General features: G+C 44.8%; 1 protein-coding gene across 4 annotated transcripts; it reads left to right on the top strand.

Moving 5' to 3' along the window:
- The first annotated feature begins 208 nt into the window (after nucleotides 1-208).
- Nucleotides 209-21,964, top strand: rxrba (retinoid x receptor, beta a). 4 transcript variants are annotated; one of them, XM_076753985.1, is made up of 12 exons: nucleotides 236-325; nucleotides 1,148-1,296; nucleotides 2,960-3,195; nucleotides 4,807-4,960; nucleotides 5,070-5,249; nucleotides 6,948-6,968; nucleotides 9,021-9,181; nucleotides 9,369-9,498; nucleotides 9,672-9,804; nucleotides 15,099-15,190; nucleotides 15,303-15,408; nucleotides 15,808-21,964. In XM_076753985.1, the coding sequence occupies exons 2-12, from the start codon at nucleotides 1,281-1,283 to the stop codon at nucleotides 15,953-15,955; spliced, it is 1,377 nt and encodes a 458-aa protein (XP_076610100.1). In that variant the 5' UTR covers nucleotides 236-325; nucleotides 1,148-1,280; the 3' UTR covers nucleotides 15,956-21,964. The 4 variants fall into 4 exon arrangements, with proteins under 4 accessions (XP_076610101.1, XP_076610100.1, XP_076610099.1 ...); XM_076753984.1 differs by lacking the exon at nucleotides 6,948-6,968 and adding an exon at nucleotides 13,168-13,203 and having other exon boundaries at nucleotides 15,808-16,090; XM_076753983.1 differs by lacking the exon at nucleotides 236-325 and adding an exon at nucleotides 13,168-13,203 and having other exon boundaries at nucleotides 1,156-1,296; nucleotides 15,808-16,090.
- Nucleotides 21,965-22,044: the final 80 nt, after the last annotated feature.

Raw genomic sequence — 22,044 nt, 5'->3', positions numbered from 1 at the left:
GCAGCAGCCGACACACTGAGCTGAACTTGTCTTGACCTCTTGACCTCTTGCACTGGATGCGTCTCCCTCACTCAGTGACATGTGAGGCGCAACATGACCACGCAACCCATGTCCTGTCTTCAGAAGTCAGGCTGCAGTGTTTCGCAGTGATTCTGAGCCAATGTTCAACTGTAAGGGAGCACTAAGCCAAATTCTCCACCATCATCATGTTTTCATCCTTGCAGGGGGAGGGAGGGTTGACTACGAGGCAAAGTGGGGGGAGAAACAGACACACACGGGGCCTAGTCGCCACATCTTTCATGCGAAGAAGCTGTGCCGCTAAACCGTCAGTAATCCGTATTTATTTGCATTAAATGTATTTACAACATGTTGCTAGTTTACGACTAGGATAATGAGGTAGAGGTGGAGCAGCCAGTTCTGAACTGGGTTGTTCTTGTTCTCTAGCTGCGATGCATTCGGGCTAACTAGCTGGCTAGCTAGGTGAGGTGGCTAAACGTAGTTAGCCATAGCGCTTAGCGTGTTTTGCCAACTTAACGCCAAACATAGCATCCTTTCAACAAAATGTAACGTCAACGACCCGTTTGCTTTAAACATCATGCTGAGATCTGTTATATGTGTTTAATTTGAGGGAAGCTAAGATAAGCTACCTAGCTTCACCGTAGGCTCAGACATTTGTAGTGCTCGCTAGCACGGTTAGCTAGTTTACGAGCTAACGTTATGCGATGGCTAACGGTAGCTTAGAAGAACAGTGGTTTGTTGCCATTTTTCTGGGCTTTATTGTGCGTTATATATTACAGTGAAACGCTTTCTTAACCGATTCAAATCAATATAACATGGTGTTTGGTGTCAAAACACCATGTATTACTTAATAAACAACTCGGTGTCTTTGCCCTGCAGTGTATCAGGACTGTCCTGGCATCAGCTGAGCAGCTGGCTGCTTTGCAAAGTCCTGCTGTAGCGTCACATCAAAATGCTCCAAAAATGCCCCAAGCGCACAAATGCTCGTATTAACAAGCATTCATATCGCTCCTAACCTTGTAAAGGGCTGAGTGACACTCGTGTTGCTTTCTATTTTCATGACTAAATGGGCATTTTCAGTGCCATACCATTATCTCACGCGGAGCTCTTTCTTGTGCTGGAATTTCAGACCCGTTTTTGGTTTCCCAAAACAACTCCGGCCCGGGCCTCAGTCCGCGGTCTAGAGTTTGATAGCGGGCTGTTTGAGACGGACGCACGTCGGCGTGCAGCTGCCAGCCAGCCCCCCTGCCCCCACCACCATCATGGGAGACAGTAGAGGTGAGAAAATAACTGCACTGATTTTCTTTCCAGCAATTCAAGAGCACGACTTTGTAGCAAACCTTGAATCTGGAAATGAGTGTTGATGTCAGCTACAACTTCACTGATTGCACTTAAACGTTTGTCATCATGGCTGTTGTAAATTCAGATCTATGAAACGTGAGTTATGATTACTTATATGGACACTTTCTAAACAGAGGTGCAGATGTGGCATAAATGATTTGATTGAATTCAGGCTCAGTTGTCCAGATGACGACCTCAGCATTTAATGTCATTTTGATTATTTGTAATGCAGCTTCCTCTGTCTCTTTTCAGCATTGCAGGTGTATTGCAGTAAACAGTGTATACTCTGATAGACTTAGCATTAAAGAAACAAACTCCTTGAAGACGAGCAGCACCCCAGGTCTATTTATTTGAACACAGTAACATCTTAATGTGACCGTCTGTGACTGTCTTACTGATGTTTGCTACCGAAATGTTGCTGCTCTCACACCTTACAGTAACATGAGAACATGCATCAAAGGTGCACCTGCACCTCAGGAAAGCCACACAGGATTGTCCACACGTCACTGCGTACTTTGATTTCAGAATTCCTTACAAGTGCGTATTTGGCACATTTGGTGAAATAGAAGGCAGAGGTGAAGTTGTACCTTCGTCAGAAATAGTTTGTGACTTGTGAGGAAGACATACCTTCAGTTAGTTGAGTTTGTTGAGAAATTGTAGTGCAGGCGTTGGCCTCCACGCGCCCCACGAGGTTATTTGTGCGAGCACATGATTGGTTGATTTCTTTCCAGTGCAAGGCAAGAAAAATAGATTAGATCAGACGACAACCAAGTACACCGCCTGGAGCAGTGAAAATGCAGCACACAGCCAGCTGCAGAAGAAAGTGCCAATTAAATACAAACCACAGCATCAACAAAAATAAGTAGATAAAACAACTGGCATCTTAGAAGTCTCAAGCATCGGAGGGGATGATGGCAGATTGGTAAAAATCAGCTAAAATCATTAGTTCCCAGCACTGGAGGAAAACATAATACAAATGGTTAAAAATAATATTTACCAACATGAAGTTCAAGTCTGTTACTTCACCATATTCAGATCACAGAGTCAAACAAGGATTCTGTAAAACTGAAAGTAATTTCATCCTCTGGATCACACAACAGTCACATAGAGTAAACGCACATCTCAGGAAAACCTCATCTCAGGCGCTGAATGATAACCGATGATAAATCCTGAGAAATGGAGGGAAGAACTGCTCAACCAAGAGGAGCACTTACCTGTCGAATGCAGTTCACCTCATCACACGTCACAGTCACTACAGCAACCACAGTTGAGTTGTCAGTAATTCCCAGCATTCCATTTTTGTTGCTTTCATGTAAAATGTATCAAAATTAGCATTAACTTTCTCTTAACTTTAACATTTGGTTGACGTTGCAGGAATAGAGCTCATGACAGAGGGTGGACAGAGAGTTTCTCTTGTTAGAAATGAAACACACAGTTTCTAAAACAACAGGAAAACAGCTGGTGTTTGGTTGATAATTGAACTCCCATATTTGTGTCCCAATGAAAAATACTTTTATCGCCTCTGTTAATAAGCTTTGCCTGTTTTGTACCACATTATATTAGCAGTTTGCATATTCTCCCTCTTGCTGTCTCCTATCAGATTCCCGCAGCCCAGACAGTTCGTCTGTGTCCTCCCCTCCATCGGGCCAACGCTCGCCTCCGCTGGTTCCCTCAGCCGCGGCTTCCATGACCTCCCTGCCTCCCATCACCACCACCGGGGTCAACAGCCCCATCAGTAGCATCGGCTCCCCCTTTTCCGTCATCAGCTCTTCGCTGGGCTCGCCGTGCCTACCTGGCACGCCGTCAGTGGGTTACGGCCCCATCAGCAGTCCACAGGTAAGAGAGGACTTTTTGTACTTCAGGGATGTTATTTAAACATGTTCCTGTTCATGTGCTTGTTTTACAGGCCAGATTTGCCTTCATTTTCTGTGTTTTAGCACAGTTTCAAGGTTCCGCCCGTGTGTCGTATTCACGGCGTGATTAAGATTCTTCATATTTTTAGATACTGAGAACGTGTGCAGTTCAAGAACACCTAGAAATTTGCATCAGCAGCAGAAAAATCTTTAAAAATGAACATGCAGCTGCAGACATCTGGCCGTAATTTTCTGCAAATACAAATACAAAGAAGTCACATTTTGACTGTTTCTAAGATTGTCTGATTGTTGCTTGCTGCAAGCAGAGTGACAGTTAATCCAAGTCTGATTTCAGTCCAATAAAATATCAAATAAATCAGACTTTCTGTGTTTGATGTAGCAGGAGGTTTTTCCGTTATCTGGTAATTACCTTTTTTTTTTTTTAATTTTTTTTACTGGGAAAATCTGTTGAAGTCTGGCGTATTTAAATCTCTGCGGTCATAATATCCTCTGAAAATAATTCCAGAGTTAGATGTGAAAATATTCTGGCTCTGTGTTATTTTCCCCGCTGCCTCTCTGATGTCCGCCCTCCCTCTCGCTCCTCGCCCGACATTTTCACGTGTAACTTGGTGAATTAAGAACTCATTTTGACCAAAGCAGAGCTGGTGGTGATGGTTGGAACAGTGAAAAGACGGTTTTGGTGAGTTTTATTTTAGTTCTGTCGAGTTTGAATGAAGTGTTTTGCAATAATAAAATTACTGTTTCTGTAAATAGAGTCTGGTGGGTTTGGTGAGAGCAGCTGTTTCTGGTTAAGCAGAAAGGACCTTACTCTGTAACAAAAAGGTATTTCTCTGGGGGATCCTTCCATAATGTTTTCAGACACGTAGAATAACAGCCTGAGCCTGTCAGTGGCAGAAACAAGCACTTTTAGTGGATGTGCACAAACACCTGAAGGGATTACATTGCAGCCTGTTTTGTGGCTGCTGGCTGCTGCTCTCTTGCTCAGTATTGGACTAATTTCAGAAACTGTTGTCCCCATTAGGCTCTTAGACACAAAAAAATGGAAAATATAGTCCATAAACACTGTTAGTGTTTGGACAGAATTCGTCTCATTTGTCCAGAACGTTGAAATCTTCCAGGACCTCGTTTTCGTCACAGAAGCTCTGCTTTAAAACATATTTAAATGAAAAATGTTGCTGTCTTTAATTGAATATTTTGTCATTTGCAGAATGATTGATTTAATGGCTGTCTTTCTTTGCCACGAGACCACACATGTTTTACTGCAGATCTAGGTTTTGTTTGCGCTCTTCTCTCTTTCTGTTTGACTTTATGTTGACGTGCCAGATGCCATGAGACTCGTTCTTCAGTCCTTATCTTGCCTGTTCTTACCGGTGTGTCAGAGAGTGATAAAAGAGACGAGTCGGGTCGTAGAGAGAGGGAGTAAAAACAAGGGCTGCACATGTGACTCTCCGTGTGACCTTACTTTGGTCCTGGTGACAATGTTAATCCTTTTCATTCGTACAGAAGTAGGAGAATCGTGAAATTCATCTAAAGTAAACCTTGTGTCCACCTCTCTCCTCTGTCTTCCTTTCAGATCAACTCAACAGTGTCCATGTCAGGGCTCCATGCAGTGAGCAGCTCCGATGATGTGAAACCTCCGCTGGGCTTGAAGCAGCTGTCATCCCACAGCCCAGGGCCGATGCTCTCCCAGAAACGCCTTTGTTCCATCTGTGGAGACAGATCCTCTGGTGAGCACACACCTCCAATGCAACCCTAATGTTTTTTTCTCTTCAGCCTGGAAACATATTTCCATCCCGCTTGTCTTGTCTTTTCTGTCTTCCTTCCCACAACTTCCAGGTAAGCACTACGGTGTGTACAGCTGTGAGGGCTGTAAAGGGTTCTTCAAGCGGACAGTGCGCAAAGACCTGACCTACACCTGTCGGGACAACAAAGACTGTATGGTGGATAAGAGACAGAGGAACCGCTGCCAGTACTGCCGCTACCAGAAGTGCCTGGCCATGGGCATGAAGAGAGAAGGTGAGCAAGCAGGGGCGCTTCAGCTCACCCTGCACATGGCTGGTTCTCAGCCCCTTCTGCTCACGACCCCGAAAAATGAGGCCAGATTTCACCTTTTCACAAACGTATTTATAGGTTTAAAAGTACAAAATGCATTTACACACAAGTAGCGGTTTAATTTTGGTTTTAAAGTCCGCTGCAGTCAGGGATAGACAGATTTAGCCTTGGATCCTCGTTTCAAGAGTATCGAAAAGTAGTTTTGGGGAAAAAAAGAAAATAAATCTGTTGGGCTCCGTAACACTAATCAGTTATGATATTGACTGATGGCCTAATTTCTACGTTTGTGGAGCTGGAAGCGTTTTAGAAGTGGCACATTTGGTGTGTTGGAGTGACGCTGTTCATAATGATTCCACTACTAATGTTTAGCAAGAGAAAATCGTAAGTTTTGCCAACTTCACTTGTGGCTGACAAGCTCCTACACACACACAGGCTGTTTCCCAGCTCAACATGCAGGACGTGCCACTACGAGTGTCCCCTCACAAAGGCCCCTGCAGATACGGCTGATACATGGCAGCCTTCCTTTGCCCAAAACTAGTGTACGCTGTAGCCCTCACTGGTTTATTATCCATCAAATGCCAATTAGTTGTGTAAAATCTGATAAAGGTGTCCCGTTCCCCCTTTGCATTTTTGTTTTGTTCTTACATTTGAGAGTTTTTTTCCGGTGTCAAAACTCTTCATTACATCCGCAGTGATTCAGTTTATTCAGTCAATCCCTGTGACCTGATAGTCTGGAAGTATCAGGCTACTATGTCATATTCACAAGGTGTTTGTCTTCAGGTGGCCATCAGTCACCGGTAAATACATCCCATGATTAGTATTAATGAAAAGGTGCAAACTCCACTGTTTGGTCCCGTTAACGTCAATCAAACTGTGATGCTTTTAACCAGGTTCTCAATTTGTCTGAAATTAAACGTCAAACTTGAGAACTCCCACCAGTATCATGGCGTTGCCTGAGTTTAGCGCTCTGTAACTTCATAGTGCGTCCTCATCATGTTAGCGGCAGTGATGAACTGATGCTTACACACATTTACAAACTCCTGCTGCTCTGTATGCTGCGTCGTTCAAGTGCCTTAACACTGGAAATCACCTTATATCCATTTTAAGACGTCAGTCTGAGATTATCTGCTGCTAAGTCTCTTCGAGTTGGACACTGTAGATACGAGCTAACTGTGCTCTCTCATACGAGATTATTAGATTTGGACCGAACTTCCCAGCAATTACAGGTCATGTATCATGTACATTGGGTTGCTGAGATGTGAGGTCACTGTTGTTTCTACATTGATCACAGTAGTCATGGAGTGTTAAGTTAACGCGGATAAAAGGATCATTCAGGGCAGCTGATTTCTGCGGCAGGTACTTTTTCCCTAAGCTGCCCCAACCTGTAAATCCTGAGCACAACTGGAATGACCTGACCTAGTCTCTAATCAGCAGTGAATGCATCACTAAATGATGGTGTCAGTGTTGATATTTTTCCTGTGCATTTTTTACTAAGAGAGCTTCAGTCATGTTTGTACAGCAGGGGATAGAAAGAACGAGTACAGAGTGGTAGAGAGGGAGATGGGGGTGGGTAAGCCTTGTAAACACTAACCCCCTTTCCCCCTCTCTTCCTCTTTTTGTTTCCTCTGGTTCTCTCTCTCCCCCCCCTCCCTCCTTCTGTAGTGGCCAAGATGAACGACAGATGTAAGGAGAAGAGGGAGGGAGGGGTGTGTGTCTGTGTCTGTATGAGTGAGCCAGTAGCACAGAGTTATTGCATTGCCTATCTATGAGCAGGAGCTACCTTCAAATGTTTTTCCATAGTTTATTGCCAGTGCTCAGAGGTGGACCAGTGCCAGCCTTGAATCACTTCCCCATGGTTTTTTTCTAACCTTTATAGATCCAGGGAAAGTTTGCTGAGTGTGCACACTCCGTCCAATCTTCATTCTACTTTACTGTAAAGTCACTTACTGTATGGTTAATTCCCGCCTGGTGCTGCCGAGCGAGGTCACAGTCACTGCAGTCAGCCACAGAGTAGTTCCCCTTCTGTTCAGGAACATTAATATCCTCGTCTAAGGATGCTTTGCTTCGTGTAGTGGAGGAAGGATAGTTGTTCTTTGAATTTCAAGCCGATCTTCACCTCCAAAATGGCAGCTTTCGGTCACAAGGCCACTTTTCAAAAGGTGTGACCGCCTTTTCTTTTTCTGCATCAAATCCAGACTCAGTGGAGATCAGTGGTGATATGAAATAGATTTTCAACGCTCTCAGTTTTGCGAAGATACAAACTTTAAGCAACTTCAACAGATCAAAATAATCGTCCTAAGAATATAAAAGGCTTCGTGAAAGCAATCGATTCGCTGTTCTTTCAGTACAACCCAAGAAAATTGTGCATTTAAAAGTAATGACATCACTAACAATCGCTGTTCCTGCTCAAAGTTTGTAGTAGTTTTTGTAGTTAAAACCATAAAAAAAGTATGCAAACACAAATGAATTCACAAAGCGCTGTGGAAAATGTCAATTTGATGAGACTGTTGGTTGATACAGTGCTGTTTGTTTCACAGAGATGTAAAAGCCCTGATGGTTTAGGGTTTTCCCGTTCGCATTTCTTGAACAGTGTAGGACTCTTAACCCATTTAATTCAGACGGTGGAGCAAGTCTGCGATCTTACACCAAAGCAGCAGTTGGTAGGGCCTGACGTGGGGTGTTTTTGACGGACCAAACCAGTCGCACAGTCTCAGTCTGTCCACGTGTGTCTGTTGGTGGTAGACTTTTTACGCTTTTGTTGCAGATGTTTTGCAACAAATTATCAAACCTGACGACTTTAATTAAGTTTATTCAATTTGTCCAATTTTCTTTGGTCCCCTAAAATTGGAGCGCTGTGTATAAAAAGCACCACACAGTTCACCTGAAGTGGATAAAATGCTCTATCACCAAGTAGGTTTTCACATTCGTACAGGGACGTTGTCCTGGTATCCATCCATATTTTGTTCCATGACAGTTTCTTTAGAACCTTAAAAAAAGAGAAAATGCAGTGTGACTGTAGATTTCATGAAAACAAGAATCCAGTTTGGGTAAAAGATTAGGAGAAACCAACAAAATACAAAAGATTTCCTGACAATGAAAGCTGAAATCAGGATACCAGTGTTACATTTCATTGTAATTCCCCACTGAATGCCACTTTAAATAATTAGTAAAACCAGCAATCATTTATGTCTTCCATGGTCCATTTCTGCTTTGGTAGAGGGCCTGAAAGAAGGATGCAAGACAGTATGAGAGACTTTGAATTTATCATGAATTGTACATATCTGTGTCTCTTTTCTTTCCCACTGTTTGCACATCTTTCACGTTTATTTGTCCTTACTCTTTCATCTGTCCCTCTTCTTTTTGCTTCTTTCTGTATGCCCTCACTTCTCCCCTTCATTCTCTCACTTTATCCATTCTGTTGTCTGGTGGCACACCTGTCTGTCATTTATTTTTCTACTACCTTTCATTCTCTATCTTATGCTGTGTTCTTGTTGTTGTCTTTAATTCTGTCTTGTGTTCTCTGCTGCTGTCTGCCTGTCCAAACCCTTCCCTCCTCTCTCCTCGCCCTTTCCTCGTCCACCTCTCCTGCGTCTCCATCCTTTCATGTTGACCTCCTTCCCGCCCACGCTCTCTCCTGCCTGCTCTTCCTACTCTTTTCTCACTCCCTCCCCTTTCTTGTCCTTCATTGTTTTCTACTGTGCTCCCCTCTGTCCACCCCAATCCCCCGTCCTGCAGCTGTCCAAGAGGAGCGGCAGAGGAACAAGGAACGAGAGGGCGAGGTGGAGTCGACCAGCGCGGTGAACGAGGAGATGCCGGTGGAGAAGATTCTGGAGGCGGAGATGGCGGTAGAGCAGAAGACGGAGCTTCATGCGGACGGAAGTTCAGGCGGCAGCTCTGTGAGTAGTCTGGACGGTCGGTGGAAATAAACCACACACTGAGATGTTTTTTCACATACTTACATTTTTGGGGAGACTACGGCTTTCCTTGAAGAATCTGCACAGGCTGTTAGAACAGTTCTGCGACTTTTACTACAGTTATTTAATTAAATAATTTCCAATAATCCTCTAAACCTGCTCCCCTCAGCCCAATGACCCCGTCACCAACATCTGTCAGGCGGCAGACAAGCAGCTCTTCACCCTGGTGGAGTGGGCCAAGAGGATCCCTCACTTCTCTGAGCTGCCCCTGGACGACCAGGTCATCCTGCTGCGCGCAGGTAAGAGAGGCTTTAACGAACCGACAGCAGGTGTGTGATGAAAGATATTCAGTTTGATCAATTCGGGCCAGGATCATTCAGTCATTTCAGATCTTAAGAAATAAAAAATCTGTAGAATATTTAGACATTTTGATTCACTCGAGATACTGAGACACCGACTCCAACTCCAACAGGCTGGAATGAACTCCTGATTGCATCGTTCTCCCATCGCTCCATCTCGGTGAAGGACGGGATTTTACTGGCCACCGGCCTGCATGTCCACAGGAACAGTGCTCACAGCGCAGGTGTTGGCGCCATCTTTGACAGGTAATACACAGATGCACATGTGCACAAACAGTATCACTCTGACAGATTCGACACTTCCCGAGCATCCAGAGGTTTGGGTGGCTGACCCAACTGGAGAGGACATGCCACCATCAAAAATAATGAGGTCACTGGAGTTTTAGCTCTCCACTTTGAAATGCATACGATTCCCACACAGTATTAGGACCACCTGCTCTTAGCCTGAAATCGACCGAGCCCGATAAGCCAGGTGAAATCCACAATCCCCTCTTGACTTCACCTGGTGGATCAGCCCTGACGGCTCGATGAAGAAACAGAGAACACTAGGCTTCATTTATCCACGTGGATTTCTGTGGCCCTGGTGCTTCCACACGCTGTTTTTTATTCAGGCTTAGCTGGATAGTGACGGGGGTCAGAGTTAGGAAACTGTCCTCGTCTTTGGTTGGCTGCAGCTGCTGTGTTCTGCATTGGCTGTGATTGGCTGGGAGACTTTGCTTCCTTAGCACTGCCTGTAGGGTGACAGCGCATGCCGGGGAGGCTGGTGACTAATGCTTACCTGTAGACATGCATGTGCACACACACACACGCACACACACTCTGTGGCTTAGCAGCATCTGATAATGTGAAAGTGGCTGGCTAATGTACAATACTAACATGTGAATATACTGTGGAAGAGAAATGCCCCTTAAAACGCTTTAAAACACATTTATGTGATAGCGTTGTAGAGGCCTATGGGTATTTATTTTGGTGTTAATTTTCTTTTCTGTTGACCACAGAAAAGTTGTTTTGTGATCTCATCTTGACGTAAAGACCTCTGTTGTCCTGCAATCAGTAAAATAATTACAATTATCACATAAACCAGACTTCATTAGATTCAGTGCACACAGCCTGAGCGTTGCTGCATCAACCATCAGTTTTTAACCATCAGAAGGGAAATTACAGGTTTTTTAGAAAGCAGTAATAATGAAATATGTTGTTTAAGACGGGACACTTCCTATACTGTGACAAAATGCTGGTTCACCGGGAAGTCGTTTCATTATCGGGCTGTGCAGTGCGTGAGATACAGAGGGAAATCCGTATGGTTTCATGTTGTGCTCCATCGTTCATATACAGCAGTGTTTGTCATCATTTGGACGACACTCTGCGTTCAGATGCATGCAGGGAATTTTCATGAACACAAAAAAACATGGAGGAGAATGAACGTGACACAGAACGGGCCAATTCCAAACAGGAAGTTGACCTGTCATGACAGAAAGACGAGCACGTACCTGAAAGAGAGGCTTCTGCTGTTACGTGGACGTGGTTTAGGTCGTGGTTTAAGTCTGACACGGACCAGAAAACTGAACTCCGGCCCCAACAACAGGCTGAAACACAGATTCAGTTCGGTTCACTATTTGTTTTCAAAGCACCAAAATACAACAAAAGTTGTCTCATGACAGTTTCCATATGGAGCAGGTCTGTAGTAATACGGCACAGCTCTATCCAGACGTACGCTTCATCAGCGGGTTTTAAGACATTTTAAGAGCTTCGAGTGAGACGTTATCATCTGGAGACAAAAACAATCTCAGTGATTAACATGCAAGACCCCAACGACATCACAACGTGTCAATTCACTGTTACTTACACAGTTTTTTGTTATGAAGGGTTGATGTTAGGAATGCAGTCCAAAGCAGACTAACTGGGCTCACGATCTTCCTCTGATACTCATTCATTTCCTCACAGAACTGCTCCCTTCCAGCAGCAGGCTTTGGTTTCAGCTTTGCACCGGCATCTGTTTGAAGCCACTGAAGCATATTTTATACAAGAGGATCTAAATATTAAGATATCACAACTTGAGGTGGACTTCATGCAAGATTGGACCTGTAGTGCAAACACAGCGACCCCTAACAAAGCCAAAAACACAACAGCTTTGCATAAAACACAACTACACTGCAGAAAAACATGACTTTCACAAGACAAATCGACAAAAGATGAAACACAACATGTCAGAAAAAGTCAACATTTTACAAGCTGGAAAGTGTGGGTGCCTGCTGTTTTGTCTTTCTCAGCAAGGAGGTGTCTCACTGACCCAAGTACCCCAGAGTCCACGAGCGAGGGAGAAAGAAAACGCATATATTAGTCTGCGTACTAGCCGTCCAATCAGTGATGAGAACGACAACTGTAGTAGGCACCTCTCTTTTCGGATTGGCTGTGTTTTCTGAAAAGTTGTGCTTCCTGTTTTGTTGATTTTTGAATTGTGGATTTCTGTCTTTCTGTTTTGTCGGTTTGTTTTTTGCGTTGTTGATTTGTAGCTTTAAATGTTGTATTCAGCACTTTGAGTCAGACGGTCGGCTCAGGTCAGCGAAACCTGCTTAAAGTCCAACTGACATCACAGTTAATCACACGTTTTGTGTGTTTTAAAAGTGTTTTTATTTGTTCTTTATTTGCAGGATTATTAGTAATGCTCCTCTCTGTCTCAGCTGCAGAGTGTCGATGTTACACTGCAGGCAAAGAAAGGCAGAATAATCAAAGCTGCAGACTTGCAGCGTCCATGTCATGTGCAGACAGTGAGCTGTTGGTGGTGTTTAAGAGTAAAAACCAGGTCGGCGTCTAACCGAACTGAAGTCAAACGTGCAGCTGCATTTCCACACTGTTTGACGTGCTGCAGCCGAGCAGCTCATTGGCCGTCGAGCCTGCGAACTGACATTAGCTGCACTTTTTTTTAATGTTTGTTTTGTCACAGCTTCAACGAGCTAAGATGCAGAACAGAATTCATGTTTGTACGTTAGATTAGAGGGAGGAAAAGCTAATGTTTAAGGTCTTTAGATGGCTGGCTCAGTGTCACTGTCTCCTCTGCCTGTGGGATCGTGTGGGATTTGATTATCTGTGCTGAAATAAGGGCTCATCTACGCAGACATACACCTGAATTTTGTTCCAGAAGACGTATTAATTTCTCCCTCTCGGTTTCTGCTTATTTTGGATTAACAGTTGATTTACAGATCAGATATATGTGCTGAAGCACGAAAAATGCTTTTTGAGTTCAGTTGGACTTTAAGCGTTCATGACGTGTTGCCGTTTATCTGGGAGCACCTGTTAAAAGCAGAGGGTTTTCACTTCTGGACAGCTTCATGTGCACTAATGGTTTTCTGCTGTTTGGCTCATAAGATTTATCATAACCTCCTTTCTGCTTATTTTAATCCAGTATTGTGGTGCCTTGTGTGTCTGGGTGCAGACGTGGAGTCCAGACGATCCCCATGCATACTGTTCTACAACAGTTTTAAATGTATCAGGAAGTAGTCTGTAAAGCATTTCTAAGCACTGACTGTACAGCTGAAGGGCTCACAATTCTGTAATAACACTGTAACTGTGTAATGACATTGTAATAACACATTGTGATTGAATACACAGGGCGCACAATGCCGAGGTTGGGGCCATATTTGACAGGTAATTACGCCACTACACAAACACTTTTCTTAAACCCCTCCTCTGGAGTCAGCACTGAAGCAAACACTGAACCACAGCTGAGAGGCTGATGCTTTTAGGCTTTTCCAAAGCTTCGCAGAAGCCAGCCGCTTTTCACTACAGGATGTTATTGTGAACAACAGCCCCGGAGAACCGCTTGACCCGATCGCTCAGGCGACTGTGGGGGTGTGGTTTAGATGATGGTGACGAAGAGCAGTGCTGCATCTTTTGCCCAGTGCCAGACCATAATAAGCTAATCAAAATGTGTGGGCTGGCTTTGTGAAGCTAGCTTTCCCAGGACATTGAAGTGCGGCTGTATGAGGCTCTTATGCATAGTCAGTGTATTACGATGCCAGTCAACATGACCTCAGGCTGGAGGAACAGACAGCAGTACTGACTGCTGTGGACAGGACCAGCAGCAAAACCTATTTTATCCACTTCAAAAAATCACTGTCAGTTTAAGTGTACACCATATTTAGAACATTTTCAGCGCCCTACCTTGCCATCAGACAGCTCTTTCCTTTGGCTCTACCCTTTCTCGGGCATAAACGTCCATATTCCTGAGCCTAAGCACAGCTGTGCCTCACGCTGTATTACGCCACAGCGTCAGACTATCAGCAGTTTGTGGAAGAGACAGCAAACACAAGAAGAGAAAAGTGAGTGAGTACGCCAGCAGCGATGTAGAGCCAAAGGAAAGGGCCGACTGACGGCAAGGTAAAGCCCTGAAAACACTGACTATTGATAAGTACCTCGTACAGCTCCACTTCAAGCAGCCCGAACTCTCCCTGTAATGGTTGGACGTGGTTGTATGCTGTATTACTCCAGTGCAGCGCGCTGTTTTCTACAGTCAGGTCAGTTTGTTGCACTAATTAACTGTTGAACCTGGAGGTGTTGTCGGCCCTCTTCAGCGATGGTGTCTGTGAATAAAAGCAGTCCACGCCGTTAAAAGCAGGTGTCCTGATGATGGAGTAGCAGATACACCGTCCTTAGTGGCTCTCACTTATTTCCCATCACCCCCTGGTCTGCACAGTCCTCTCCTCTTTCATATTCGTGGCAGGAGAGCAGAAGCAGTTAGAAAAGATGCACTGATGGCGCACACCAGGCCTCTTAGGTCCGTGCTGGCATTTGGTTACTGCCCTGCACATCGAATGAAGCATGATGACTCCTTTGGTTGAAACTGTGTTCATATGTTGGATAAGTTGATGTGCGTTTCATATTTTTACTATTGTTTATTTTTGGTTTCTACTGCTTGCATGCGTTGTTCTTGAATGACAGGACACCCATCTTTGTTCCTGAGGTTCCACGTTGCGTGAATGAATGGATTTGGTGTCTTTATTTCTCTTTGTGAGAATATGTGTCTAAATCATGAGTGTGTGTTAGGCCTTGAAGAGTTAAAATACACGTTCAGCCTCTGAACCCTGACAGCTACATGTTCTTACCTCCTTAAAGTCATCGGCTACAACAGCTTCCATTCATTTGCCAGCACAGTTAATTAGGTACAACAAAGAAAAGCAGCCACAGACTCATTAAGAATAACAAACAAGAAGCAGAATCAGCCACAGCCGGGCAGCAGTTTGCCACCCTGACCAGTTTTAACTGGTGTTTTTTCTCCCCCTGCAGAACCAGCAGTTCAGCCATGCTTTAAGTAGTTTGGACATGAAGTCATTCCAATGAGAAGAAACCATAAATAACAATGTGCCCTTCTCTGCTGTCCTTACTCTTATTGAGAAAGGGTTCTTTCGCTTGTTTTTATTGCTTTCTGCTCTCTTATTTTCTGATCTTCGTCCTCTTCTTCTTCTCTTTCCTACTCTGGCATTGTCCTCCTGTCTCTAACTGGGGCTTCTCCCTGTAAAACTCCTCTCCTCTCCTCTCTGCAGGGTTTTGACAGAGCTTGTAAGCAAGATGAGAGACATGCAAATGGACAAGACAGAGCTGGGCTGCCTTCGAGCCATCATCCTCTTCAACCCAGGTACGCAGACAGGTGGAAGGTCGAAGAATGTGGAATTTGCCAAATTCACGTCTGGAATAAAACGTGCTTCACTCAGTGCAGAGATAATGCAAATGTCTGTTTTCACCTGAAGATGCCAAGGGTTTGTCCAACCCCAGCGAGGTGGAGCTCCTCAGAGAGAGGGTGTACGCGTCTCTGGAGGCGTACTGCAAACAGAAATACCCCGATCAGCAGGGCAGGTAGGCTGCAGCACACACACACACACACACACACACACACACACACACTGGGCAGTGAGAGGTGAGGGCGCTGGTCATGATGCTGCTCAGTTAGATCATATTCAGCTCAGCAGAAAACAAATACCGTCACTCATCTGGCGAGATATGAACACAGATTTAAAACTGTGCGTTTCCTTTAGTTTTGTCGTTTTTTGTTGTCAGGAATAAATGCTTGGAAAGGTGTAGCATATGTTAGCTGATGCATTTTATGACGTTTCCCAACCCACCTGCCTCCGCAAGCTGCTGCAGTTAGTTTGACATGAAGTTTTATATTTTCACATATTTTTAATGCTTGTTTTCAGTTGACAGTAATCATAGATGTGCACTCATTCCTCACTCATCGTTCCCTCTGTCGTCCAGGTTTGCAAAGCTCCTCCTCCGGCTCCCAGCACTGCGCTCCATTGGTCTAAAGTGCCTGGAGCACCTGTTCTTCTTTAAACTGATTGGTGACACGCCCATCGACACCTTCCTGATGGAGATGCTAGAAGCGCCTCACCAGCTCACCTAGAGGACGCAGGTGCGGTCCGGTCAGGATCCGACGCACACCGGGATTACCAACACGTCACCCCGTGTTGGGTCATTGGCTCGCCTCGGTGGGCCTCACTTAACTGCAGCACCTGCTGGTTTTAATGTACCGGCTGTACACTTGTACACACACACGAGAACACACACATATTCAACGTCAGCGGCTAATTATCTCCACACACGCACACACACACACACACACACACACACACACACAGATCTTCACTCGCATACATGACTTGACACACAGCATAACTAATACACAGATAACACGGCTCTGAACGAACAATATGCTAATACACACACACACACACACACACACACACACATTTTCACCATCTTTTCCCATATTCAGTTTTCCACCATAGGGGTTACTGCTCAAAAATATATCCCCTTTTTATCACACATATTCAGTAAATGTCTTAAGTTAGCCTTCAGTTTTCACATCTTCATCTCACGGTGGGTTTTTGCTTCTGCGTAACTGGTACACTTCCCCTGTTTTCACTTGGGTTACTTAGTTACACTGCTAGCTCCACCTCTGTATATTATATCATCACTAGCCGGTTAGTTATTCATGTATGGTTTTAGCTTAAAATCAGGTGCGTAGCATTTCAATCAACTGTCCACCATCAAACAAATTCACTTCTTATTGGTCGGGAGGTGTCCCATAAGGGACGGCAGACGCGCCCTCCCAGTGAGTTCATCCAATCTTGTAAACATTGAGATATTTTATGCTTTTTTGAATATTCATGCTGAAACTTGTTTGAGTTTCTATTTTGAAGTACTGTACTCATGAAATGAGAGCTTTTTCCAAGGCATTGAAATCCAGGAAAAGGGGGGTGGGAGCACTTTGTCGAACCGACGAAACTTTGTCCCTCCCACCCTGATGCGCACAGCGGGCTTTGTAAGACAAGAAGAATGACTTGAATTTTTTTTTTTTCTCCTCGTTTTGATTCTATCCTTTACTTTGGCAGTTGGTTGGCATTTTAGACAGCTTGAGGCTCACAGGAAGTACAGCTTCATGCAAGACAAAATCCTATTTGTTAGTCTTTTACCTCCCGTTCCCCCGTTCCTCCCTTTGCTGGTGGTCATTTATGCACTTTTGTGAGTTGTAACTGTGTAAATGTTCCTGTTTCCTAGAAATGACCATCTGTTCTCAGACACCTAAGATGACCTTGAAGGTACTATGTGTAGGGTTTTCTCATTATTGCATCATTTTCAAAACAGATGCAGAACTTGATGAATAATTGGCCGCTTCCTGCACAGATGAGAGCCAAGTTTGGTTGTAGCACTAACCACCAGACAAACTGTTGAAAATGTTGGCTGACATCAGGTGTGTTAGTGTGTCCTAACACACAGGCCACCTCAAAGTCTTTTATTCTTGAAAGGTTGCTCTTTATTCCAAAAATCTCCTTTGCATCAGCAGCCCTTTGGCTTTGGAAGAGAAAAAAAAAATCTCTGAACAGTTCAGCGTTCAATTGGTCAGCCTCTGTCCTGAGTGGCGTTTGATGCCTCCACCAAGCAGCTGTTGAAGTGTCCTTGTAAAAGACACTTTTTGATTGACGTTGTACTGAAGATGCTGCGCTCGCTCTGTGAAACGAGGTGCGACAGGCAGCAGAGACTGGAAACAGCTGGAGTGATCAGACTCAGGCGATAAAGCGCCATTTAATTCCTCCTGGTTGTCAGTCAGTGTCAGATTACTCTTATCTGCCCGCCGCTCATGGATGGATCCCAGGCTGCGGATATGGATCGGTAAACAACGCACCAGTTTGAATTACTGTAATGCAATAATGAAAGAAGTCAGTGCTATAATGGGAATCCTACACGTACTACCTGCTGCTTTGGAAACTTTATTCAGTGTGTATTGGCTCAACGCTTGCCACTTTTGTACAGTAGATGTAAATAATTAAGAAAACAACAGAAGTCATGCAGAAACAAAGGCCTGTTCACACTCTCTGAATGTGAAAAATGTGGCTCCAACAAACAAATTTGAAGCTGTTTTTTTATTCTGCTGAACTGACGTTCGACCCGTAGCGACATCACCATGAATCGTTCTCGAGCCCAGGGCCAAACCACACCTCGCCGCTGCTTTTGCACCAGCTTCTGCCAATGTTTCCTGTTGTTCCTGGTAATTGATTGGCTGGATTTCATTGACAATGGCACTTGACATTTACTGTGATTGAAATTTGTGGGCAATTGAATCTGAGCATTGCAGTGAAAAGTCAAATGCAGCTACCACCCGATCAGGAGACACACAGTAAACTACGAATGAAACCGTCTACACGCGCTCAGAGTGAGCAGCGCCCGGGTACACAGAAAGATTTATGACCATTTTTATTAAGTATTTAAAGAGTGTTGGCGTTCTAAGGTATATTTAGCCTTCTTATTAGTCGCCACATTTAATAGAAATTAGAAACGTACATTTTGCAGTATCATTCTACAGGGAAGAGGTACGGCTGTCCTCTACCAGGTGCTAAATAACTAACGTGGTCTTTCAGTTAAAGACTTGCACATCATCATCAATGCAAACACAGTATGCAAGAAGAGACAAATCAGAAAGCCATTCTCCACTCTTTGAACTGTTCTGCTTCAAACGTAGTTTCCCTCTGAGATCCTAGATTTTTTATTTTTTTTCCTTTGGTTGTTTTACGACCCCGGACTTTATCACAGACTCCTAACTTTGGAAAAAGAACACCAGCGAAGCGCTCGTACATTTTGGCTGCGGCTGATGCGTCTCGGTAGTCCACCGGACACGGCCGGTGTGTTTTGTGTTTTAGGAAGCAGCTAGGCTGGTGGAAGCAGTGAAAGCAGCTGTTGAAGTTTGGGGTCCAGCAGCTGCCTTGAGCAGAACGAGCAATGAGCTTCCCGCCCTGCAGATAGTCCAAATGCTTCTTCTCAAAGAGGATCCTTGGCCTCCCCCATGTGATGTGGACTTGGAGGCTGGCAGTTAGATGACCTGTAAGACAGGTGGTTTTGTTTAACGTGTCAGTAAGTTGGTCTAACCGTAGAGTTTGGTGTTGTTTCTCTTTCCGTGCACAGGCACAGTGCGGCCGAGCCAGCCAAGTGTTCTCCAGATGTCCGTCAGTTTCCTCCACGCAGAGGAACGTCAGCCCCGCGTGCGCCACCGCTTCGTCATTTTGATGCTCGCTGGCAAAGAAAAACAAGGTGGTGGCAAAGCTCATGATTGAGGTGACGAGCACCAACATGTGCTCCGGCTCTTGGACTGCGCGTGCCGTGGAATGGTCTCAGTACTTTAGTGGCTTGAGTTGCTTCTGATGAGCTAATACTAGCAGAGTTTCGAGACTTTGTGGCCACCAGGCTTTGAGCTCTTTGATCTGGAATGAAGTTCGCGAGCGCTCGTCTCCCTCAGAGAGTCGGCTGACTTCAGGAGCCGTGCTTTTGTCAAGCATCTCATCTTCTGATTGGCTGGCGTCTCAGCAACTTTCTCCGCAGGATTTTACTTTTGGAGCTTCCTCTGTTGAGTCTTTAAGCCGGCTGCTCCTGCGTCACGTTCATGGCTGGGATGGGAATGATTACAGTCAGTCAAGAGGTTGACATTAAAAATCACAAAGTCAGATGACTCAGCAAACGCCAATCTTTGATGAATCATCAAAAAGTCAAAATATGCAACTGGTACACTCATATTGCGGTGACATTGTTAAACAGTCGTCATCAGTTTTGGCCTCGTCTGTTACATAAGTTGATATTAATTGGCAGTGAAAGTATTTTGAATTCCCATCCCTTCACAGAACAGCGACGCAGTGAAGTTTTGCTCTGCCGTTTCTGTCTTTCTTTACATTTTGCTTTGAGCGTAGGTCATTTAGAGGATGATGAACAGATACAGTAGACGAATATAAAAAAGCTGTACAGGCCGTGCAGGTTCTGTACGCTAAGCCACTTTAAGCTGTGCTGACCAGGCAGACTGTTTTAGCCAGACTGGTGGTTGGGTGTTTCTTTTTTTTTTTTTTTTAGCATTTGTTATAGGGAATATGTGGCCACATGCGTATGCTTTTGTGCACGTGTGTGTATGGAATCTGTCTGCAGCTACGCCTTTTGACTGGCAGATCCTGCAGCTTTGGCCGTGATGTGCCGAGCGCCGTTCGATTGGTTTTGTTGAAAATAATGAAAGGATGCGCAGAGGAAAAGGAACCAAGCTGGAGGGGCGATTCGCTGGCCTGTTGACCTGATGCTTCATCGACACGACCCAGCCTCCTCCCTCCCTTCACTTCGCCCTGCCTCCACTGCTTTGCTTTAAACTCAACAAATGCTCATTCGCTCACCCGTGTGGGCTGAAAATGACCGGGCTCGACTTGTAAAATAAACCTATGATTCTCAGACTGTTTGAAAAGGATGTGAAGCTTTTCGTGGGACGAGCATTGGAGAGCTGTGAGGAAGGGATTCAGTGCCGTGTGTCCCTCTTTGCTTACTTTACTTGACGGCAGAGCAGCGGCGATCTGCTGGATCGCACCGCGCTGCCCACAAATGTTTGTCGTTGCGACCGTGTGCACTCAAGGCAGACGCATGCTGTGACCTTTTGACTGTGTAGCAGTATTGTTGTCGCCATCTTTGTTACATTTAAAAAGTACTCACTTTTCTGAAATTAAAGACGTTGATTGAAATGTGCTTTTTTTGAAATGATCGCAGGCTGTGACTGAAGAATTGATCAGCGTACATAGATAAGACATCAGGACGGCATTTTTCGCCTATTGAGACACGCCCCCTGGAGCCGAGGCCCATCCCGTCATGATCAATGAGGCAGTGTGTGCTATGCAGCCTTGAAACCACCACCCTCACTGGTTTATTTATCACTGCCAAGCTGTTTGCGGATGTGGCCGTTTTAAATGCAGGGCCACTCAGTCCCCAGTGCTTGTTTTTCATGTATGTTGTGATTATTGTGCCGCGCGCTAACGAGTGCGCGCTAACCTTGGCCTGTGTAGTGCATACTAAAGAGGGGCCCTAATAGGAATGGAATGACAGCTCGTGTGGAGAGGGGAGGCCTGGTCACCGTAGAGAGACCAGCGTGTGCTCCCCTCTGGGTGCTCAAGCTGTGCATTGGTGCTTTTTATAGGGTCCCCCAGCCTGCAGACGTCTGCTTTGGGTTCCAAGATGCAGGGAAATGCATATATGAGTGAAATGCAAATAAGGAATGATACAACAGGGCTAGCCTAGCCTAGCCTAGCCTAGCCCTGGACCTGCTCTTCTTCGGGTGCATTTGGGTGGGTGTTTTCTGCAGCTGGGTCCACTGCAACCTGTTCACTGTGTTGGAGTCACGCGTGGCTGAAGCTGGACATTACCAGCAATAAAAACAAAACCTTCAGAATCCGTTGAGACGATCAGGGAGAAGCTGCGGCTCTCATCGTAGACGCACAGCGCGAAGGCCGCTCGAGCCCACGGGGCCGGTTTGCAGGAGACCCCTCTGAGCAGGATGTGCTTACGTTGAATGAACTTGAAGCTGATTACGATTGCTCTCTTTAAGGAGGAGCTCGTTGGTGTGTGAGGTTGCAGGAATCGCGGAGGTCAGAGAGAGCAGGACGGAGAACAGAAGGGCAGGGACTTACAGAACTCTGATCAGGTGTTCATCTGTCGATCGAGAAGAAAAACAAAACCTTTTTTTTCCAGTAGATCTAGAATCTTCCTTACTTGTTTACTCTTCACCATAAAAAAGATTCACACACTGTTTCTTTGTCTGGTTTCCTGTCTCCCTCTTCTCCGACTATGCTCTTCATCTTTTGTTTATTACAAAGTATTAAACAAGAACTGTAAAATCAGAACGGAATCTGTCACTCTTGTTTTTAATTTTTCTCTCTTTCTCTCCTGTCTGTTCTTTGTCTCGTTTGTATCTTATTCCATCGTACATTTGGAGCTGATTGACTATTGTGTGCTTCGAGGATTGAAAGAAGAAAAAAAAAATCTGAATAATTTTTTCAGTCATTAATTCTGAATCTTGTTTCTGTTTGTTGTATCATGTCCGAGTAAAGGTTTTAATACTGTACGTGATGTGTTTTTCATTCATTGCTTGTTACTCAAATATTTCTCGATGTGAGCGAAAATGACTTTTAATGACAGAAGTTG

This window comes from Chaetodon auriga, chromosome 17, assembly GCF_051107435.1.
Source record: "Chaetodon auriga isolate fChaAug3 chromosome 17, fChaAug3.hap1, whole genome shotgun sequence".
Lineage (NCBI taxonomy): Eukaryota > Metazoa > Chordata > Actinopteri > Chaetodontiformes > Chaetodontidae > Chaetodon > Chaetodon auriga.
This window is presented reverse-complemented; position numbering and strand designations above follow the sequence as displayed.

Coding starts and splice junctions, on each gene's coding strand:
- rxrba (XM_076753983.1), top strand. Junction 4,961..5,069: donor CTGTGGAGACAGATCCTCTG/GTGAGCACACAC, acceptor CACAACTTCCAG/GTAAGCACTACGGTGTGTAC. Junction 5,250..6,947: donor CATGGGCATGAAGAGAGAAG/GTGAGCAAGCAG, acceptor CTCCTTCTGTAG/TGGCCAAGATGAACGACAGA.